At 42.6% G+C, this 21,135-nt stretch overlaps 1 protein-coding gene across 1 annotated transcript in view; it reads left to right on the top strand.

Annotated features, from left to right (window-relative positions):
• LGALSL (galectin like) overlaps positions 1-16,967 on the top strand; it is a 50,484-nt gene extending 33,517 nt beyond the window's left edge. Inside the window, exon 5 of the mRNA XM_078649425.1 lies at positions 15,068-16,967. Coding sequence (XP_078505551.1) covers positions 15,068-15,211 — 144 coding nt within the window. The 3' untranslated portion in view covers positions 15,212-16,967. The remainder of the gene's footprint in view (positions 1-15,067) is intronic.
• Positions 16,968-21,135: the final 4,168 nt, after the last annotated feature.

Raw genomic sequence — 21,135 nt, 5'->3', positions numbered from 1 at the left:
AAGATATATCTTGCTACCTATAGTGGGGTGTCAGGGATTGAACCCCGAAGGAAGACAATGCGAGGAAACAGCGTCCCGGTGCAAAAGCGCCGTGACACTGCTGGCCGTGGTATATATATTACCCAAGCACACAATCATTCAATACAGAGTATAGGATAAATGTCCTTACTTGTAAAGAAATAGATCCACGCCCCATAGAACACAGGAGGGGGGTGGGAGCGACAATGGCACACCCTGTAATTGAGGGAGAAAGGGAAACAAATACACACAGAGGAGGATTTTTAGAACTGGCAGAATTCCAAGCATTCAACTTATCTGGTTAGAAAGGAGTCTTCAGAGAAAGGTCTCTTACGCCCGCAACGCTCGGCACCCGCTCGGCACCTAGCTTCACCCTCGCTGGATCTCGTGGATCCATTGCGGTGGGCGAGCGAGGCGTATGAAGGGCGGTGGCCGAGGGCGGACCAATCAGGCGCCTGGGTTGGAAACGAGGCTTGGAGCACAAAGGACGCTGAGCCAATGAGGGAGTAAGGGGCTCGCGTCGTCTCGCGAGAGAATTAGGAAGCGAGGCTCGCAATGACACGCAAGCCTCGAGTTTGAGAAGGGCGGGACCCGCCTGGTTAGAGCCAATAAGGGCGTCGGGTAGACTCACGGGTGATTTCGAAAGCGAGGCTTGTATATGACACGCAAGCCTCGAGTTGGAAAAGGGCGGAGTTCGCCTTGTTTTGTTTGCACCGGAGGTTGGAAGAAGCGATAGCTAAATCGCGTCTGGATTGGCTGGGGTGACAGAGAGGCTTGAGACTCAAGCTATGGTGGAACACAAGCTTAAATTACAGTGTGGCTGGGATATGTATAATGCGCCCAGAATTGTCCATCAATACTACCCATCACTTTTCATGTCCTTGTTTTGTTGTCCTTCACACTGGTTAGAGAGCGTTCCCCCTCCATTTTTTGTACTTTTGATTGAGTTGATTTGTTTCAATCTCCAGTCACTAATATGGCAGTAAAAGCTAATTTCCCATTCAGAATAGCCAAATATTTCCTGTACAATTTTGGTCCATTTTAGTCCAGTGAGCCAGGAAATCAGAACACAAGTTTATTTATACTATGAATCTGCCATTTGTTTTGGGCTGCCCAAGAGCATATGTTTCGCTCCACAGGCAAACTAAACAAGCATTGACTAACCATATATGTCTCTCCTCTTCGACCTATATATTGAGCCATTTGCTCAACGGCTCAGGGATGATCCCAACATCCGGTCATTTAAATATGGAGAGTGGGAGAGGAGGGTATTCCTATATGCTGACAATATTTTAGTTCTGTCGGCCAACCTGTTAACAACTTTCCCAACTGTGATCAGCCTGGCACAGGAGTTCGTTTGGTCTCAGGCTATGAGATCAATGCCTCAAAGACAGAAGTTATGGTTTGGAATCTTGGAGGGACACAGCATCAGCATCAGACTAGCTCTAAAATGAGATACTTGGAGATTAACATCATTCAAGACATCACGAAGATCGCCGAGACAGACCTAGCTGGGGGGTCTAAGGAGTGTCAGAGGCTGATTAATCTTGGGCCCTACTCCCTTTATCCATCCTAGGAAGGGTTAATTTGGTTAAGATGTCAATACTCCCTGAGGTCACTTTTCTCTTTAACTGTATCCCCCTACACTTTGAAAAATCGGCTATTGACAAACTACAGCAAGATATTAATTCATTTGTCTGGGCATACAAGTCATCAAGAATAGCATGGAAAAAGTTGAGGCGGAGGAGAGAGAAAGGTGAACTTGCTCTGTCGGATCTCCAGTTTTATGCTTGGGCTTTTCAACTTACACACTTGCGTATGCTTTAAAAATGCCAGTTAATACCGGAGCAGGGGGGATGTTTCTAGCTATGCTTAGAAGCACCAATCTACCTGAGGAGGGGTTTTTATTTAAGTTTAGGGACCCAACATTTTTTTAAAAGGTTACGTTGAAGGTTCTACAGGGATTTGCGAAAACTTGGGTGAAACTTAGGGGCTCAGCTGTGCTTAGCTACTTTTCTAGCCTGGCTCCCCTCTGGGACTCTCCTGGTGCCCCGGAGTGTCTGAGGGATAGGCTGGCAGTACCCTTAAGAGAAGCTGGGTTGGTGGTTTGGGGGGAACTGGTCTCCGACGGTACTTTGATTTTATGGGAACAACTTAAAGATAAAGTCGGAGCAGGCCTTTCAAGGTTTAACTACCTTCAGTTGAAAAGCTGGGCCCAATCAAAATTGAAATTAAATCAAAAGAACCCTGTAGGGAATGGCAGCTTTCTAGAACTTCAGCTGGGGGCTAAGCCCCCTTGAAGGAAGGAGGTTTCTTTTTGGTATCAGGCCATAATCGAATCTGTGGACGTCGAATTTAAACTGGCCATAGGAACTGTGGGGGGGTTCCTTACCAGTACAAGATTGCGTTCATTTATGGCAGAATTCGTGCAAGATCTTATATGAGGTAGTAAAACCTGCATGGCTGAAAAGAAACCACCTGTTCACCATTCACAGGGGTTATTTCTCCCCATTATAACTTTCAAAAATCACTAGTGGCCCACCGGTGTGCTGCAAGAAATGTGGGCTGGCCTCATCTTCTGACACTCATATGTTTAAGGAATGTCCTGCCTTGGATACCTTTTGGGATAGTGTGGGTAACTTCCTGGCAAGTACTTTGGGCTTTTCAATCCATATCGACCTATCCCTGATTATCTTCGGTTTTACAGATAAAGTTGTGGGTCCTACTAGATCGTTGCTTTTTTTATGCTATCCTGCTAGCCAGGAGAGAAATTTGCAAAAGATGGACAGAATCCTTTCCTCCCTCTATTTCAGACTGGTTGACTTCAAATGTGGCGGATTCTAAGTTAGATCTAGCTAGTTCATGCAGTAAAAAGAAGATAGCATTTTGGGACCTGCTGCAACTCAGATTGGGCTCAGAGCTGCTTGATTGAGTTTTTCTTTTCTTTCTCTGAGTCCTATTATTGTGCTACCTTAACTCTCTTCGGGCTACGCCGGATACTCCCAGTCTCCTTCCTGGAAGTTTGTACGGCGAGTGTCATCTAGCTCCTGGAGCTTGACGGAAGAGTTATCTCAGTTGGTTTCTTCATTAGCATCCAAGTAGGTCCTGGTACTTGTAGGCGGGTTTCCATTTTCAATTACCTACCTTTCTCAGATTTCTGAGAATGGTATAGACATCTTGGGAACGAAGTGAAGTGAGATTGGTGGCGAATAAGGATTAAAAAAAAACCTGATACGTCTCGCCTTTCAGAGGCATTACCCAATCTTTTGACTTCGTCAATGTTTTTTGCCAATGCTGTTCCACATCAGCAAAAAGAAATAAAAATTGCTAATGGTAGTTGTGTAATGCATTTATGAGTCATGAAGAAGTGACCATTTTTCTTAACTTTTGATATTTTGTTTCAAGATGGTGGATGCCAATCTTGGAGCAGTAAATAAAAAAAATGTGCGAAGGAACGGTCCTGGAAAAAAAAGAAAAAAGAAAATTAATTTGTTTATTATATATATATTTTTAGAAACAACTGGGAGGATCTGAGGGGGTGGGGTGGAAGTCAATGCTGCAATTGGAGCAGGAAGGAGCTGGGATTGTGAGGAAGCAAAAGAGGTGATACAGAGCAATGTTCTATACCTTCCACTCTTGTGTAGTCATCAAACAGATTGCATCACTGTCCATATGGACATTTAAGTATCATCTGAATGTGTATTCTGGAAATTAACATCAGTAGAACAAGACCGAATACAGTGAAACCGAGAACGATAGAGAGGTTGTTTTCCAAACCATGAAGGTTTATATTTGCACAGCAGGCAAAGTTACAGGCTTTATTTATTCAATTAGTTATTTGTCAGTAAGCATAACAATCCATAAAGTTAATCAATCCATAAGAGTATGGTATAAATTGCTTAGGTGGTGCGAGATGCAGAGCAGAGGAAATATCAGTTCCATAAAGGTACTTCCCTAAACTAAATGACGAATCTAAGAATGGAAGGGGGAAATCCTAAGCAGAATGGATCAGTCTAAAGTGAACCAACTAAAGGTTCAGGGTAAAGGAGAGCATAAGCGTTCAAGAGTCTAAATCGGGAACCAGAAAAATTGAGTCTCATAGAGTAGAGCTAGGCAAAGGTCTTCCCTCAACAAAATCAGAATAGGATCTCCAAACAACTATTCTAAGACTCACAATTAAATACACTGCATTCTCTCCAGAACTTCTTGCCACTTACTCCACCAGACTGGGACCAACCAGTTAGCGCCGTCTCCTTGGAACAGGTAAAAACACAACTGCACAACCTTGAATGTATGATCGGTCTGCACTGCATGGTATAGAAGGAGCTTTTTCATCCCCATGCACTGTGTAAATGACTACTAAATGTCAATTAAAGTTTATTTACTCTACAATTTTAAAAGCAAATAAAGCACTACTTTTCTAACTAACATAGTTTATCTTGCTCCTGCACCAAGAAAGAAAACTTGAAAGCACATTTTGAAATCAGCAATATGTTTCACAGTGAGAGGCTTTTGAGCAGCTGAGGCCTACTTGCAGTTAGGCCAACGTTAAGATTGCACATTTGGTTAATGTGAATATAGTATAGGTTAAATGATTACACTTCAATTACACAAAGTGTGGCTTCTTTATACTTATTTATCCACTCATTAACATGTGGATTAACAAAGGAGTATTAAAGATGATAAAACATTACATTTCCACTGCTCCAGAGGAGTTGGGTGGGGTTTGACAAAAAAGAAAAAAACATGCTGGATAGGGAAGCAACAGATGTGCTGGCGAGGAAAGGAGGGTACAACACACAGAGTGGGGTAGATGGGGATGTGAGGGAAAACTGCACACAGTGGAGAGCAAGAAAACACATGCACTCTCATAGAACACGCAGTACTTAATTTGAGCTGGTGGATTCCAGTGCTCAGCACTGGCAGCTAATTTCCAGTGCTCAGCACTGGCAGCTAATTGTCAACACCAGGGCTTATGACAGTCTGCCACCTGGTGGCGCTGTGTATCTAATTTAGAGATGAGGACATCAGTTGTATATTCATTCAATGTACAGAAATAAATGACTAATACCTGCTGCCCCATCCATTCTTATAGCATTGGGGGCATGGGATAGTCTGAAATGTCACACTTGTAGAGTGTGATGGTTAGTAGATATGGTGGTACACTGACAGCACTATCAAGGACAATAGGTGTTGCAAGCTGCAATTCCCTCCTGACCAGGGTCCTGAAACTTATTGTTTTACAAATCAAGCGCTGGAGTGCTGTAAACAAAAGAAAAAGTAGTCTCCTGGTGTGGCGCTGTAGAAGGATAGAAGTAATTCAATGAAAAGTATAATAACTTAGCCATACTCTAGCTGCCGCACAAACACTAGAACGAGGAAAAACAATAAATAAGATGTAAGCAAATGAAATAGACAAGAAACCAACCAGTGGTAAGCACTTGACTGACACAGACTCTCTGTAAGTATTGGTATTGTCCACAATAATCTTTCAGCAACAAGCTATCAGTAGGCAAGACTTAAAAAAAGGGGTGGATTCTGCCCTATTTGCTTTTCTTCTATTCCTGGCTGAGGTGAGAGTACATCTGTAGCAGCCCTTTCCAGTGTGTGACGTATTGGGCCTTAGCCAGCAGAATGGCTGTGAAAATTACACTGTCACTGTTTGATTCTGCCAAGGTTGGCAAATTAAAGGTCATTCAATCAGGGCCACACTGGGAACCAAAATCAGCTCAAACTGTGTAAAGCAGTGGATTAGACCTATCTTTGACATTCTCAGAGCCTGGAATTGTCAATTTGTGCTTTTATGATTTCGCTCTCTTTTCTTTCTCTAACTCGCTATTTTTCTTCTGCTGTCTATCTTTTTCACTCCACCTTGCTCTCCTCTGCAATCCATGTTCTCTTTCTCCATCTTGTTTTGCCTACACTCTGTACTTATAGTATGTGTACCAAAAATATATTGCGGGCACATTGTGCCCCTAATGATCTTTTGTGTATATTTGGGTCTTGTAAATACAAAATCCTTTTCATGCATGGAATTTTAATAGCAAAACAAAAAATCACAATTCATCTCTGTGCGAGCCTCCCATTTTCGATCCTTTAGGGAGTGAGTGTATGCTGCCGCTGCCACTGAAGGAGTACAGGCAGAGGAGCGAAAGAAAACGTGTTTGTCTATTTAGAGAGAAGGGATTAAGAGCAAGTGCCGAGAGAAACCCAATGGGAACACACCCTGAGAACGAAACCACGTCTGAAGCGGTATTATTACCATGCAGCCTTTTTACACCTCAGAATTACAACACGGTTGCATTTCCTAGAAATCGTAAATGAGTTATTATCATTGTAAAATGTTAAATATTATATGCTGCGGCTGCGTACAGCAAAGCTATTAAATGTGAATGTTATGTTATTAACGGGTCATCATAAATTGTGTGAAAACTCCATGAATGGTTCCATAAGGTGTTGAAATTCGTGAAAAAGTGTCACCTGCGCGCTCGAGATTTTCCCTTTGCATTTCCTGAGCAAACATAGACAATGTCGCATTCCTGAGATCTGGACATCATCTCTTGCTGAGGACTGTGCGCCATATTGTGTGCTCGTTGTTTTTGTTGGAGGAAGGGCAGGGGTGCAGGGTTTACATTTATGGCCCTAAATGTAAAGTGATGTATGATGTATGATGCACGCAAGCATTGAAAATGTGAATTAAGGGGCTTTTCATATTTGGACAAAGTACTGCAGGACACCTTCCCATCAGGGCAGCAGATTCCCTAAGTGCAGCGGGTGCAGTGGCACCGGGGCCCAGAGGCCTGCAGGGCCCACTGAACTCTACTTATTTCTGTATTTTATACTTCAGACAGCAGCCAGGAGGCCCATTTCCTTCCTTGCTCTGGGCCCATGACACACTGGCTCTACTGCTGCCCATGACGGCGCGGTCCCAGATGGGAGGTCAGTCCGCGTCTCTTGTTGGATGAAACATGATCCAGAACTGAATTCATGATTCCTGATACAAAGTCCAGCGCTTTCTATACATGACATATGTTTAAGGCTTTTGCCTAATGCTATGAACTCATGGCGATCCAAAAAGGAAGAGGTTTGGTGTAGGCTAGAAAAACATGACTGTACAGCTAGTCAGGTAGAAGGCCATCACATTAGAAGAAAGATTTCTAATTTACTTGTACGTTTTTAATGTACTTTATCCTTAAGGACTAGGGGCCTGCTGTATTATAGAATTTCCCCCATTCTGTGTCTATGGGTAAATGTGTTGATGTGTAAGGTGCTCTGAGTTCTGTGTCACAAGGCCCAACTACATACAATTATGTTTTATTTTAGGTAGAAGGGCATTCAAGTTATTGTGATTGTCAATGCATACTCTTTACCAAGGCAACATCACACTTTCTCCAAAAGTTATCTAAGAATTATACTTTGCCAGTGAAACAAGGGTCAACTGTGAACCAGTGCGCGATCCCAACTTTACCATTTCCCAGGCCCATCTCCCCTTAAGTACACTCACAATTCTCTCCATTCTAGAGTTCACCACTGGGTAGTTAATAGTTAGGACCACGTTTCCATAGGAAACTGATTCTTTGGTTGGCTTATATCTTTGGCACCATTTGACATATCTTCCCATAACTTTCCAGAAAAAGTCTCATCCACCTAAGCTCCTTCTTGGAAAGTTTTGGGGTGATCTGTTTAGTAGGGTTTTAGAAAAAAGGAGGGTCCCAAAATGTGTTTTCCCAATGCAGTTTCCTATAGGAAAATTAGATACAGCTACAACCAAAACAGATAAACACCAAATTTGGCAGAAAGCTAGGCTAGCTCTTGGTCCAGGAAGCATGCTTTTTAGGTCTCGGCTAGTAACGCGCTGAAAGCGCGTTCTCGCCAGAGAACTATAGTCGGCGTCTCAGCAATGTGAGAACGCCGAAGTGAGACAAGACCTGGCCGCGCGCAGCGTTTCCCCATAGGATAACGTTCTTGTGTCCACAGTATGGCAATGCAGAGCGGATCGCGCCGCGCGCCTCTGTGGAATGCAGGGGGAGTCTGCATACGAGCGCGCGGCGCTGATAAACAGGCAGTTTTTTTTGTTGTCGTCCGTCTGCATGTTAGTAATGTCGGCACTATGTTTTTCCAGTCGTAGGGCAGCTGCGTGTTTATTTTTGCATTGCGCTTTTACTTAATTTACTTAAAGTGAAAGTGCGATGCAAATTTCATCTTTTCACACGCTATGACTGTTTGGGCTGGGCGTCTGCCGACGGGCTGCTCCCACGGCTCAGCATTTTAGTTATTGTATGTGACATCACTCCCGCATTTTTATGTCCTTAGAATGGTACTTCGTCAGGGAATTATACAGTGATCAGACTGGAGTAGAGGGCAGGGTAAATCAGTTTTATGGGAAATGTAAAGCACTTTCTTGATTAGTCGCGTTATAGTCTCATTTTTATATATCTCCAGAGGGGCGGGGCAGATGTTGCACCCACACACCTGACTGTCTGCTGTGAATGCGCTCTATAGGTTCTAAGAACGTAACTTATGGCATGCTACATACGAAGTACTCATATCGCAGATCGCATTATGTGCCACATATGAAGCACATACCTTACACATTCTGGCTGAAACAGTGTGTGGAAAAAGTTAGAGAACTACCACAAACCCCTTTTCACGCATCATTTATTATCAAAAAGGGTGTACCAATACTTCAACTTTGTAGCAACTTGAGCCTTAAATACGTCACAGTGCGACCTGGCGGAAGCTGTACCTGTCCGTACGTGCTATAACACTGGAGTCCGTCACACCTTGTTTGTGTATGTAGGTGTGCTAATGTAAGTGTACAAACAAAATATACGTGCTAGGCAGGTTATGTGGTGACCCTTGGTGGTAGGGGGTCAGGCGAGGGGAGGGGGGAGAGGGAGGAGTTTCAAGATTTTTGCCAGTACCACGGTTTTCCTCATGAAGTCTAGTTAGTGTTGAGTATTGTATTGTCTCTAGCGCAACACTGCAAAGCGAATTCCCAGTGTGTGCTTCCGGACTGACCAATACGGTCAAACTGTAGTAGTTCTGTTCAGCCTTTCCAAAGTTGCTCCACCCAAATTGTAGCACAGATAGAAACACGGACATTTGGAGCGTGAACGCACGTGAGAAAGGGAATATGTGAAAAAACACAATTTGCCCAAATTACACGCTTTCGCTTCTACGTGGAAGCAGGCATCAGAGACTACAACTTTCAATCCAAAATCCGGCAATTTAGCCACAAGGCCGCGGTATTTTCTTGAAAGTCGTTCTAAACGATGGGCAGTGAATGCTTCCTATAGGCGGCCATTCTAAGGGCTGTCACTCTGTCTTGTCCAAGGGCTGTCCCTCTCTCGGTGTGAAGCTCCTCGGTGGCCCCCATAGGAAGGGAGGAGCGCTCGAGGGCAGGCGGTGCCGGCTGCTTCCGATGGCTGGGCTCCGGGCTGACCTGTCCCGAAGGAAGAGGGCGGGAGCTACCTGCACAATGGAGGGTCGAGGAGGGCGCACTCACAGGGTGCGGCCCGAAGCAGCGCCGCTCGCTGCATGGAAGGAAACGGAGTCGCTCGGGAAAGCTTTATTTTGGGCAGTGGCCGCTACTGGGAAGAACACCTGCAGTCCGTGCAGTTCCTCCTAAAGTCGGAGACCTCGAACAAATAGACGGCCTGTGTCCGCGAACGCCCACCCCTCCGAGACACGATTTCAACAGGACCGAGGGGTGGGAAGCGGGGTCGGGGGCTCGGCCACCCCGAAATGTTCGCCCTTTAAGTTCTGAATTCCACCCTGCCCTGAAATTCACTTTTATATGGAAAAAGCCACCAGTTTTTTAAATTTGGGGACAGAGTCACAGCCACTGAGTGAGATTTGCAGACACTGGTCGCCCACCAGGAAATGATCACTCTCAGCCCTTCACTACAAAGTTATATTATTATCCTACTCTGCGGCACTCTTTCTGGCGAGCCTTGATGGATGAAATGCTGAGTCAACTCTACACTTATGATTCGAAGCTGCAGGTTATACACCGCAGGCGCTTCGCCCGCTGCGCTGCCCGGTGGCTGTCTGTCTGTCATGTTGATCCGTCGCTGCTGTCTCGGAGGGGTTCGGTGTTTGTGCTGCAGGTAGGCGGGAAATCGATAGATACAGAGGGTATCACCCCGGGCTGCGCCTGCAGTGATGTAGACGCTGCGGCAGGCTTAGGAACTTCGTCTGCATTGCTTGAATTAGAAATAGTGACTGCTCCTGTCATCACCGTTTGACGGTATCCAGTCTGTCATAACAGAGTCTGATTTATGGCTGTCTGGCAAATATTCAGTGTGGTGTGCTTATGGTGAAAACTGCTTTCACTGGCACCAGTGGCCTAACGCATAATGGTGTGAGCCCCTTAATCAAGTTCACAGTTCTCTGGCACCTTAAGTTAACATTCGAGTTGTCTTTGCTTTGCACGTGCACTGCTCGTGTGTTCACTGCACTATAGAGGTGACGTACTCCACCCGACCCTTCACGTGCACACTCACCGGATCCAGAGCCAGGGCGCTCAGTGCGCGCGCCTTAAGATGCTTCGGGCCGGTCCAGGTGGTTTAACTCAGCTGTGGAAACCGCGGTCTACCTTGAGAGTGTATGTGTGAATAGTGCAGCAGGTGCAGTGACACCATGGTCAGGGTTCTGAGTAGATCACTACACCCCACTTATAGCTTCTTTCCCTAGCAAACAAGAGGATGTTTCCCTTGAATTGGGAACCCACAGCGCCCTTGCTACAACCCCGTGTTCAGGCAATGCGCTGCTGCATGTTTTCATTGGATTTTATGTTTTGTACCAAACGGAGATTTTTCAAGACATGCGCTGCTGCATGTTTTCATTGGATTTTATGTTTTGTACCAAACGGAGATTTTTCAAGACATGCGCTGCTGCATGTTTTCATTGGATTTTAGGTTTTGTACCGAACAGAGATTTTTCAAGACATTTCCAGAAGCTTGTACCTTTCATCTGTGAACATTCACCTTCCCTGAAGAACAAAAATAGGTCTCGCATTTACGCAAGTTTGACCTATTGGCATTGTAAATGACAATGGCTTTTATTTATGTTTCATAAATAAAATGCAATGTCAATTACAATAAAAATTGCTCAAACTCTCGCAAATCCGAGACCTATTGCATTGCAAATGCTTGTTATGATTTGGTGTGAATCCGTTCAGTGGCTTTGGAGAAATTAAGATTAAAATGTAAGTGCAGAGAAATTCCCACTTTCTACAAGTGTAATTTCTAAAATAGTAATGTTAAATCCAACTTCACCAGTAAGGAGGATTTATCATTACTATTTTAAACATACCAAATATGAAAAAGCTACTCCTTTCTGATCAGGCATTACCACTTAAAAGTATAGAAGGGAAATTACAATGCTAGCCTATGAGAGGAGTAGGCCTCACAGTAGTGAAAAACGAAATAGGTTGCTTGACACTACAAGGAGGTGCAAAACATAAAGTACATTTCTACCTTTTACTTACACAGCAACCTGCCCATAGGGCTACCTAGGGCCTTCCTTAGAATTGCCCTATGTGTAATAAAAGGGAAGTTTAAGGCTTGGCAAGTAGTTTTAAATGCCAAGTCGAAGTAGCAGTAAACTGCACACAGAGGCCCTGCAGTGACAGGCCTGAGAGAGGTTTGAAAGGCTATTTCTGTGGGTGCTGCAATCAGTGCTGCAGGCCCACTAGTTGCATTTAATTTACAGGCCCTGGGTAAATTGTATACCACTTTACAAGGGGCTCACAACAAGTAAATCAAATATACCAAACAGGTGTAAACCAATCATACCATGTTTAGAGGAGAGAGCACATGCACTTAGCACTGGTTAGCAGTGGTAAAGTGCCCAGAGTCTGAAAGCCGGCAAAAAGGTCAGGCAAATCGGAGGAAGGCAAAAAGTTTGGCGGTAACCCTGCAAAAAGGGCCATTTACAACACGGGGGAATTCTTTCTCGCAGAAAGGATCCTGCCAGGTGGGAGCACAAATGTTTCTCCCAGGCCACATGCTCGCAGGCAGGGAAACATAGAATTGCTCCCATCCAGTGGGAGCAGAAAGAAAAGCTGCTGTTGCTGGCTAGAAGCATTGCCGACTGCCGCTGCACCCGAGATGAGTGCTGGTAAGCATCCATGGGCCTCTCCCTGCAGCCCCGAAAGTTAACAATGTTGTGAGGTGCCCCAGATGTACAGTAGGGCACCTCAGTGATAAAAAAATTAAATGTCATGTTGTCAGCTTCTGATTTGCCCCATGGAATGGGGCTGCTTTTAGGGAGCCAGTGATGCCAGTGATGCCATTGGGGTCGTGGGGCTCCCTCCATGGTCCCCAACATTAACTATGTTGAGAGGAGCCCTGGCTCTGCACCAGGGCACCACAGAGGAAAATAAATAGAAATTGCAAAAAGTGTGGCTGGCTACGGCATAATCCCATTCCATGGAGCCTGCGGGGCGACAGGGGCACTGGGGCTCCCCCTGCAAGCACCAACAAAAGCTGTGGGTGTTGCGGGTGGGACTAGGACACCCACAAATAATAAACACATTTTAAAAAAGCACACAGGGGGTATAATAATAAAGGAGCACGTGAAGCCACTCATTTATTATTCACAGTTCCTGGCAAGAAGCACTTTATAAGGTCCTTCATGGGCTAATTTAAATACATTTGGATGCATGGTGGCTCCCCAATCTGGGCTGGGACACCACCAGCATGTTTCATAAGTGTTGTGGGGAGTTGTAGGGAGTGCAGCAGCTCCCCACAGCTACTTAAAAAAAACAATCTTTCCTGGGTTATATATAATATGACCTCAGGAAAAGTTATTGGTATTTTTAAGCTTTTCCTAAGCTGAAGCTTTTGCCTTCAGCTTGGGTGAGCAGACACCCCTTCTTGTTAGTCTTGTGGCTGCATTATATGGCCTGAGGACCTGCCAAGTGAAAAGAAAAGACTGGTGCGTGTTTAATGTTATTTTGAGTATAAATGCTGTATTCAAAGGTTTATTGACAGAACCAAAAGGGTTGTCATTTATATAGTGTGAGTAACTTTCATTAAAAACACAAAAAATACACTGACAGGTTAAAGTAACAGTTGTAGATAGATATTAAAATAAACTAGAAGTTCACTGAAAAAAGCAAAGGTTAAAGTGACATTATAGTTAGGTGAAAATGTCAGTTAATATATGCCATTTTAAACTGAAAAAAAACACTACAGTTCACCAGTTATAGTTATATCACGTAACAATCACTCATTCCCTAACTTGCACTCTCATCATGCTCTGATAATTGCCTCACATATTACATCACTTATGACATTCTATGACAGCATTGATATTACCACTGCAATATCTGAAATGACATCACTGATAACAACACTGTGCATGGCAAGAGCACGAGTTATAGATACTTGAGATAACTTTAACTAGTGAATTTCAGTGGGTTTTTTCAGTTTAAAATTGTATGCTTAAACTAATATTTTCCTCCAACTATAATACCGCTTTAACCTCTGTTTTTTCACTGAATACACTCACTCACACACACATTCACACACACACACACACACACCCTCACACATTATTCACACACACACACACACACACAAACCCACACACACACACACACACACATATTAGGAAAATGCACTATATATCATAAAACGGATATACCCCCAGAAAACAAGCAAGTAAACAATACTGTTATATAAACAATGCTAAACATAATAAAATAATATGAATTCAATTGGGGAGGGAGGAAGGGGGTGCTATCGTTTCTTACCAAAATTAAAATAACATGAAAACATCTTAGTAAAAATAGAAACATGTCTCTCTGCATATATATATAATATATAAATACAAATATAGTAGAATGGCACACATACAAATATTAATGGAAATTTGAGGAGTTTCTTTACTATCAAAAACAAAAATAGAATATAAATATATATGTATAGATATTTCTTGTAACTATGTGTGTGAAATAGGTAGTTTGGGGTTATAGTTATAAATGGCATGTGAATGGAAATAAATATATGAAAAGAAACAGATTTACTTAGAAAAAACTAACTTAAATAATAAGATGTTAAGGGAAGTTCTGATTTGCATATGGCTGGGTTCAAACTGGAATAGCATGGGGAGCAAAAAAACGATGGATTTAGGCCCTGATTTCCGTACTGGGTTGAATGTAGGACATTGTTCTGCATCCTGCCCATCAATTGTTCTTTTTGTATTTGTCACCTCGAGTGGGATGGGTATGCCCAGACGTGGATCCAGTGCTCTCCAAACCTCTGGAGTCAAGCTATCCTGGCTGATGAGGGGTGAAACCCTGAAACCTGTCCTAGGATGCTTGTTTCCAGTCCAGGGAGGACCTGGCCTGGCAGTTTGGGCTGAAGTGTTCCCATTGGGTGCAGGGTCAAGACTGATTTGCATATGACTGGGTTCAAACTGGAATGGCATGGGGAGCAAAAACACAATGGATTTAGGCCCAGATATTTGTACTGGGGTGAATGTATAACATTGTTCTGCATTCTGTCTATCAATTGCTCTTTATGCATTTGTCACCCCGAGTGTGACGGGTATACCCAGACGTGGGTCCCGTGCTTTCCATGCCACTGGAGTCAAACTATCCTGGCTGATGATGGGTGAGACCCCAAAACCGGTCCTAGGATGCTTGTTTCCAGTCCAGGGAGGACCTGGCCTAGCAGTTCGGGCTGGACTGTTCCCATTGGGCGCAGGGTCAAGACTGATTTGCATATGGCTGGGTTCAACTGGAATGGCTGGGGGGTCAAAAAACATAATTTGTGAAAAGGTCTTTAGTCTGAATAATGCACTAGCTCGAAAAATAATTTTATTATAAAACAAAATGTAAGTATTTTTTCTAAATAATGTTTTTGAAAATGATGTTATCACTTGGCACCTGTGAAACTAAATCTCAGAGGATGAATGGGCAACTTAGACTCTTTGCGAGGTCATTTTGGTGAAGAATTACGATGTGCTAGAACAGTGTCTTAAAGTTCTGATGTCCTGTCTGCAGTATTTGATAGCTTTTTTTTTCTTCCTGCAGGTGGAAATACTTTGCGAACACCCCCGTTTTCGATTATTTGTGGATGGACATCAACTCTTTGATTTCTACCATCGGGTGCATACACTGTCAGCAATAGACACAATCAGGATTAATGGAGACCTCCAGCTCACTAAACTTGGCTGAACTTGAGCCCAACATCAAGAAGCTTTGGTGCTCCGGGGGTGTGGCACTGCCAGAAGGAGCAGAGATAGCCAGGGGAGAACAACAGTGAACGAGTCACACTTTCCATCCCTTCCAATGAACTGATGATTAAAACTGTCCTTGATGTTACAAAGAGTGCTGATGATTATTAACCACACAGACATTTATACCCCAACAAGACGGTGCATCTCAGAAGGCAGCATTTCTGGCGATTCGCGAGTGATTTCGAGTCTTGGACATGGTACACAGCAACTATCAGTCTTCTCAGTTTTTCAAAGATAAACTGCTAGTCCACAATTTGTTTGCCTAAAGAGTCAATAGTAATAACTGCTAATGTAATATAACATACTTTATATCACAAGCACTCTTCCTACTTACCATGCTAGCACTTAAAATTACATCACAGGTTCCGTGTCTCATCTCGCCATGCCTTTCATTCAAGACAGGCCTTTGCTCTATTTCCTCCTCTCACTCTTCCTTGACTGTACATCCAAACCTTCTCTGACTGGTCCTTGCTGGGATTTATGCTTTATGAAACCAAACTATAAACAGTCATTGCAGGTCCTCCTTTCCTACTCTCCTTGGATTGACCTTCCCTTCATTGCAGGGTCTGTTTCTCGGCTCTCATTTCTCTTCTTTCCTCCAATGTGTCCATAGCATTCTGTCTCTCTTCTCTATTATGCCTTGTTCGCCATCCATAAAAAGCTGCCTGCATCCATTCTCATCCTTTCCCCAGACTCACCACATGCCCTGCCTCCATTAATTCAGCATCCTATTCCCAGTTTATGACAGGTTTTCTAAGTATTCATCAGTTTATTCCTCTGTTCATCACAGACTCTTTCTTTGCTGACCCCATCCCTTCATTTATAACAGGGTCTTTTTCCACATGTCCTATTCCATTATTGGACTTAGCTTAACCATCATGGGCTCTCTTTCTCAGTTCACTCTGTCTCTTCATTAATCGCAGGCTCTCTGTCTCTTCTCACCCTGTCGATCCGCTTACCGCATGTCCCTTCTCTTCCTGTCCTTTGCCTCTCCTGTAACTTTTCTCTCCAGGCCCGTTTCTATCATTACTCTACAGTCCCTCCATTCACCACAGTATCTCTCGACTCACCTTCCCTTCAGTTATCAGAGGCTGTCTGTGTTCCCTCACCCTGTCCCTCCACTCATCTTACATGCTTTCCTTTCCTTTTGTTTTTTTGTTTTTTTTGGTTCTTCACAGTATACATATTTACGACATAACATGGAAGTATTATTTCAGCATGGAAGATGACCAACAAGCACAAGTGATAGATTTTAGCCAGGGTATTTGCATAGAATGTAGATTGTTAAATGGTGTTTTGCACAGTGTACTTTATACAATTTTTAATGCTCGTTTCTTGCATAAATTATTTATATGATTGTGAGTAGAACTAGAATAATGTGCAATGTGGTTGGAAGGTAAATCTATATCAATTATGAATGTAGTAATGTGTGGGGTTCACTGAGTAAAAGTAAATCAACACTCAGTCAACCTGCCATTCGGTCTTAAATCCTGGAGCTGGTGATCTCTGTAGCTTAGATTATGTTGGTAAAAAACATTTTCTTATTGTTACCTGCTTCTGTATTATTAGTTTTTAGTATTTAAAATTCTGCACAGTTGCATAAATGCTGCCATTTTCTAGTTTATAAAAACACAGCCAATGTTTCGAAATGAGAGTATATTCTTAAAAATAAAAAGCAGGAAACAAAAACGTTTTATCCTGATGAATGGTGCTCTGCCAACAATCAATCTTATTGCTCCAGGATGGATATGAAGACGCATGTTTTTCTACTTGCAGTGTTATGCTAATATATCAGACTATCGACTAAAATAGTATATTTGTAGCAAAAATGTGTAGAACCAAAATATTCTGAATGCAAGTATATGTAGTTAGGCATACGTTTACTAGTTTACTCTACATCAACATACCTTGAATATATATCATCAATGTACATATATTTGGAGTTTATAGTAAACCTATGCTTACCTACATATTCTTATTTTGTCAGGACTTTGGTTGTTGTAGCACAGTATCTAAAACTTCCACTACCATACCCAGTGTTTTTGTCATCAAGAGTGAAATTCGCAATGCAAGTTTCTGGAGATATTCGCCTTACTAGGAGAACTATCATATTATCTCATTACATTGTTCAGTCAAGTAAATCATATGTTCTCACTGCCAGTTGTATATCATATGATCGAAAAAAAACTCTCACGATGTTTAAGATGTCTGTGAAACTAGTTTATTCCTATGTATCTATGTATTTCTTGGTGCTCAAACTAAGTCATGGCTTGTCAACGCAGGAAGTAGAAAAACCCAGTTGGATTTTCACAATGACCGCAAAAAGGTGCACGTAATCCTTATTGAAATTTATTATATGTCAGATTCTCTCCTACGGATTGATTTGACAGATCCTGAAAACCTGACTGGAATTTACTATTGGTTAGCTTGACAAGGCCAGCGCCGATGCAAGGTCGTAATTGACAGAAAAGAAGCACTCTTGTGTATATCCTGTCTTGATTTATCAGTGAACATTTCGATGTGCAGTGCACCCTTCAAGACGAGGAGCACTGTGCATCTCTCAGGGTAGAGCATTGTGATGTAAAGTGTTCAGTTACAAGTCCATACATTCAACCTATTTCCTCTGGGGAGGTTGCAAAATGGTCACAGTCCACATTTAATAGAAAGGCAGTTCATGAAGTTAGTAACTGGACAGAAACACACCCAACTTTAGCATCACTCAAAAGTCCAACTTTAGCGTCACTGAAAAGTATTAGAGTTGTGAGGTATGAATGGTGAAGAAAATAATTAAACCTATTTCTCATAACTACAAATAAATGAATAAAAAATGCCTAATTTAATTGAGACAACATCTACCAACTTCCATCTCATAGGGAACACTAGCCCAGAGCAATAGAGCTGAATGCAAGGCCATAGGGCCATATGTATGAAAAATGCGTTTTTGCGATTCTCAAATTGCGATTTTTAGGGAAGCGTAATTAGAGAATCGCAAAATGCAATGTATGTAGGATTTGCTAAATATTTTGCGTATCCTACAACTTCCTTATTTTTGAATCGCAAATTGAGATTCACAAATAAAGAATACCTTCCCATTCATTCCTATGGGCTAGCAGGCCCATAGGAATGAATGGGAAGACATTCTCAATTTGCGATTCCCAATTAGAGAATCGCAAATTGAGAATGCAATTTCAAGGTTGCAAGGGTGTCAATAGGACACCCTGTTGCACCCCTGAAATAAGCATGTGTGCACATGTGGCGCAAATACATGCCCTAAGGACATGTATGTGCGTCACATGCACTTTGAAAAATACAAAAAAGTGCATTTTTCAAAGAAATCGCAAATTACCACCAACCTGAAGTTGGTGGTAATTTGCGATTCCTTAAGCCAAAATCACACAACTTGGGTGCTTCCTGCATTGCATTTAAAGAATCGCAATTTGGGATTCCTTAAAGGCATTCGCAAAATAGGGAATTGCAAATTTTGCGATTCCTTATTTTGCGAGTGGGTTTTTGTGTGCTACATTGCACACTGCCTAAATTGCGATTGCAAACGCTGAAATTATGCGAATTTCAGTGTTTGCGATCGCAATTTGGCTTCATACATATGGACCATAGTTCCTAGCCAATGCTTGCTGTTTCAATTGCTGAAAAATGCTAAGTGTGTGCACCCTCCTTTTAGGCAGGCAGCCAGCCTCGTGTCTGTGATAGCCCAGTGGCTCAATTTCCAATATTTAAAAGTCAGTGACCAAAAAGTTTCCTCGCCTTTTCTCAGCACATCACAAAGTTGCCAAATGGCATGCATCTGCCCTGGCTAGCCTCAGCTAAAAACACGCCTTCTTTCTTAAAAAAGTAATCATGTGGCTTTGATCCTGTTCCATAATAAGAGACCACATGGCCAGTGGCCAACCTGAGGAATATAAGCCGCAGCTAAGACGCCTATTGTGCCATACCAATGAGCCGGATCAAGGCGCTTTCTTGAGTCTATCAAATAGCTATGTTATTCCTCTTGCAGAAAACAGGAGTTTCATTAATGTGTGAGTCTGAGAGCAAAAGATGAATACTACATCACAATGCAGTAACGGTCCACAAACCAGATATCTTTCCCATCACTTGTTGATGTTATACTGGCTTTTGACTAAGTACCGTGCTCTGCTACCTTTTGGGTAGGTTTGTGATATAGAAATACCACATACATACATACATATATACTTAACAAAATAAAACAGTCCAGTTCTTAATTTATCTTGCTTGGTGACTGCATTTTCCATGTAATTTATTTATTTAAATACACGTTTTATTAACTTACAAAGCATTTAACAAAATGAAGTTAGCATTATTAATTACTTTACAATTCGTACTGTGGATGTGTGATATCGGATAGTAACCTGCAAAGACCTGTACGGTATATACCCCACCCTTCCCTTTGTGTTTCCGAATATATTGAATTTATATTTCACATTCAAGGGAATTAATTATGTCACAAAGATGTACATTCTTTTACTTGAGGTGCAAGCTTTAACCTTACCATAGCTACTGGAATTAGGACTGCACTTGCTAACCACTAATCCCAGACAAAAAGAGCCCCAGATATACTGAACTAGTTCTTTCCTTTTCTGTCATGTCTGCCAAAATAACCGAAAGGTTTTCTGTCCCTGACCGTGTGCGTCAGAGGCAGGGCAGGAGTAGAGGTATACTCAAAGGTCCACCTGCCCTAACAGTGCCTGATGGAAAGAGGTTGGAGCAGAGACCTCCTTGAAGTGTTGGGCAGAGGCCTATTTCTTTTGCCTCATTCATCACCAGAACTCTGTCAAATTCTAGAGACCACTAGCAGGCATTTGAGCTCAAAGAACCCTTTCTACTGGCAACTGGGAGTCCCTCTGCCAGCAATCGGTCACCCACAGCCAGCTGTTAAGAGAGTCTTATCGTATCTTGCTCCTTTTCTCCCTCTCTTCGCCTACATCTCCTTAGCACCTTTTATCTCTTTTTGGATCCCTCTATTCTTAATTAAAATATTGGTGAAAAGGATAAACAAGATTGCATTTGGGAAGTGCAGTTTTATACCACCCCCTCTCACTGACAACTTCACCAACGATGGTGTCATACATAGCAGCTCACTTTTTATTGGATTCATGTGGATTTCTATCCTAATATTGAAGTAATAATTATAACTGCTTGAATAGCACCTGGTTGTTTGCTGTTACCCGACTCAATCATACAACAAGGGAGCTAGAGGTCTGCTTGCCATACATCCTCCATGTCACACAACAGGTGTGGCAAGAGTAATATTCCTATATTCAAATTTGTGAACAAAAAGGCATGCTAGGCTGGGAGCGAAGCTACTACCCATAGTTGGTCGGTGGTCTGTAAGTAGAATTAACCCTCAAAATCAAACTAATTCCCATCAATGCAAGGTGAAAAGAATCCATTATAAATGTTCTGGAGTCATATAATCCCAATCAAGATTTGATAGTATTGAATCCAGGACCCGCAGGGTTTCTTTCAGTGCAATACCAGTATAGAGTGCTTCCGCATCCATGCCAATAATTAGTTCTTTTTCAGGGTCATATCTCAAATCTGAAGCTTTTTGGTGTCTTTCAAGTACATGGGGGTTTGCTCTACAATTAGTCACAAGAATCATTCACATAATTTAGATACTGGTTCCAGAGCTGAACTAATTTTTGATACTATCGGTCTACCTGGTGGTGGAAGAACACCCCTTGAGTACTTTAGGGAGGATGCACAGATAAGGGGAACGAGGTGGTGGATTGCATTGGAATTTGGCCTCCATGTTTGTTATTCAACCATTCTCTTGTCCTTTGTTCACCAGGAACTTTATTTCTTCAACCACCTGTCTGGTTGGGT

This window comes from Lissotriton helveticus, chromosome 6 (genome assembly GCF_964261635.1).
Source record: "Lissotriton helveticus chromosome 6, aLisHel1.1, whole genome shotgun sequence".
NCBI lineage: Eukaryota > Metazoa > Chordata > Amphibia > Caudata > Salamandridae > Lissotriton > Lissotriton helveticus.
Note: the sequence above shows the minus strand (reverse complement) of the source record. Positions and strands in the feature narration are given on the sequence as shown.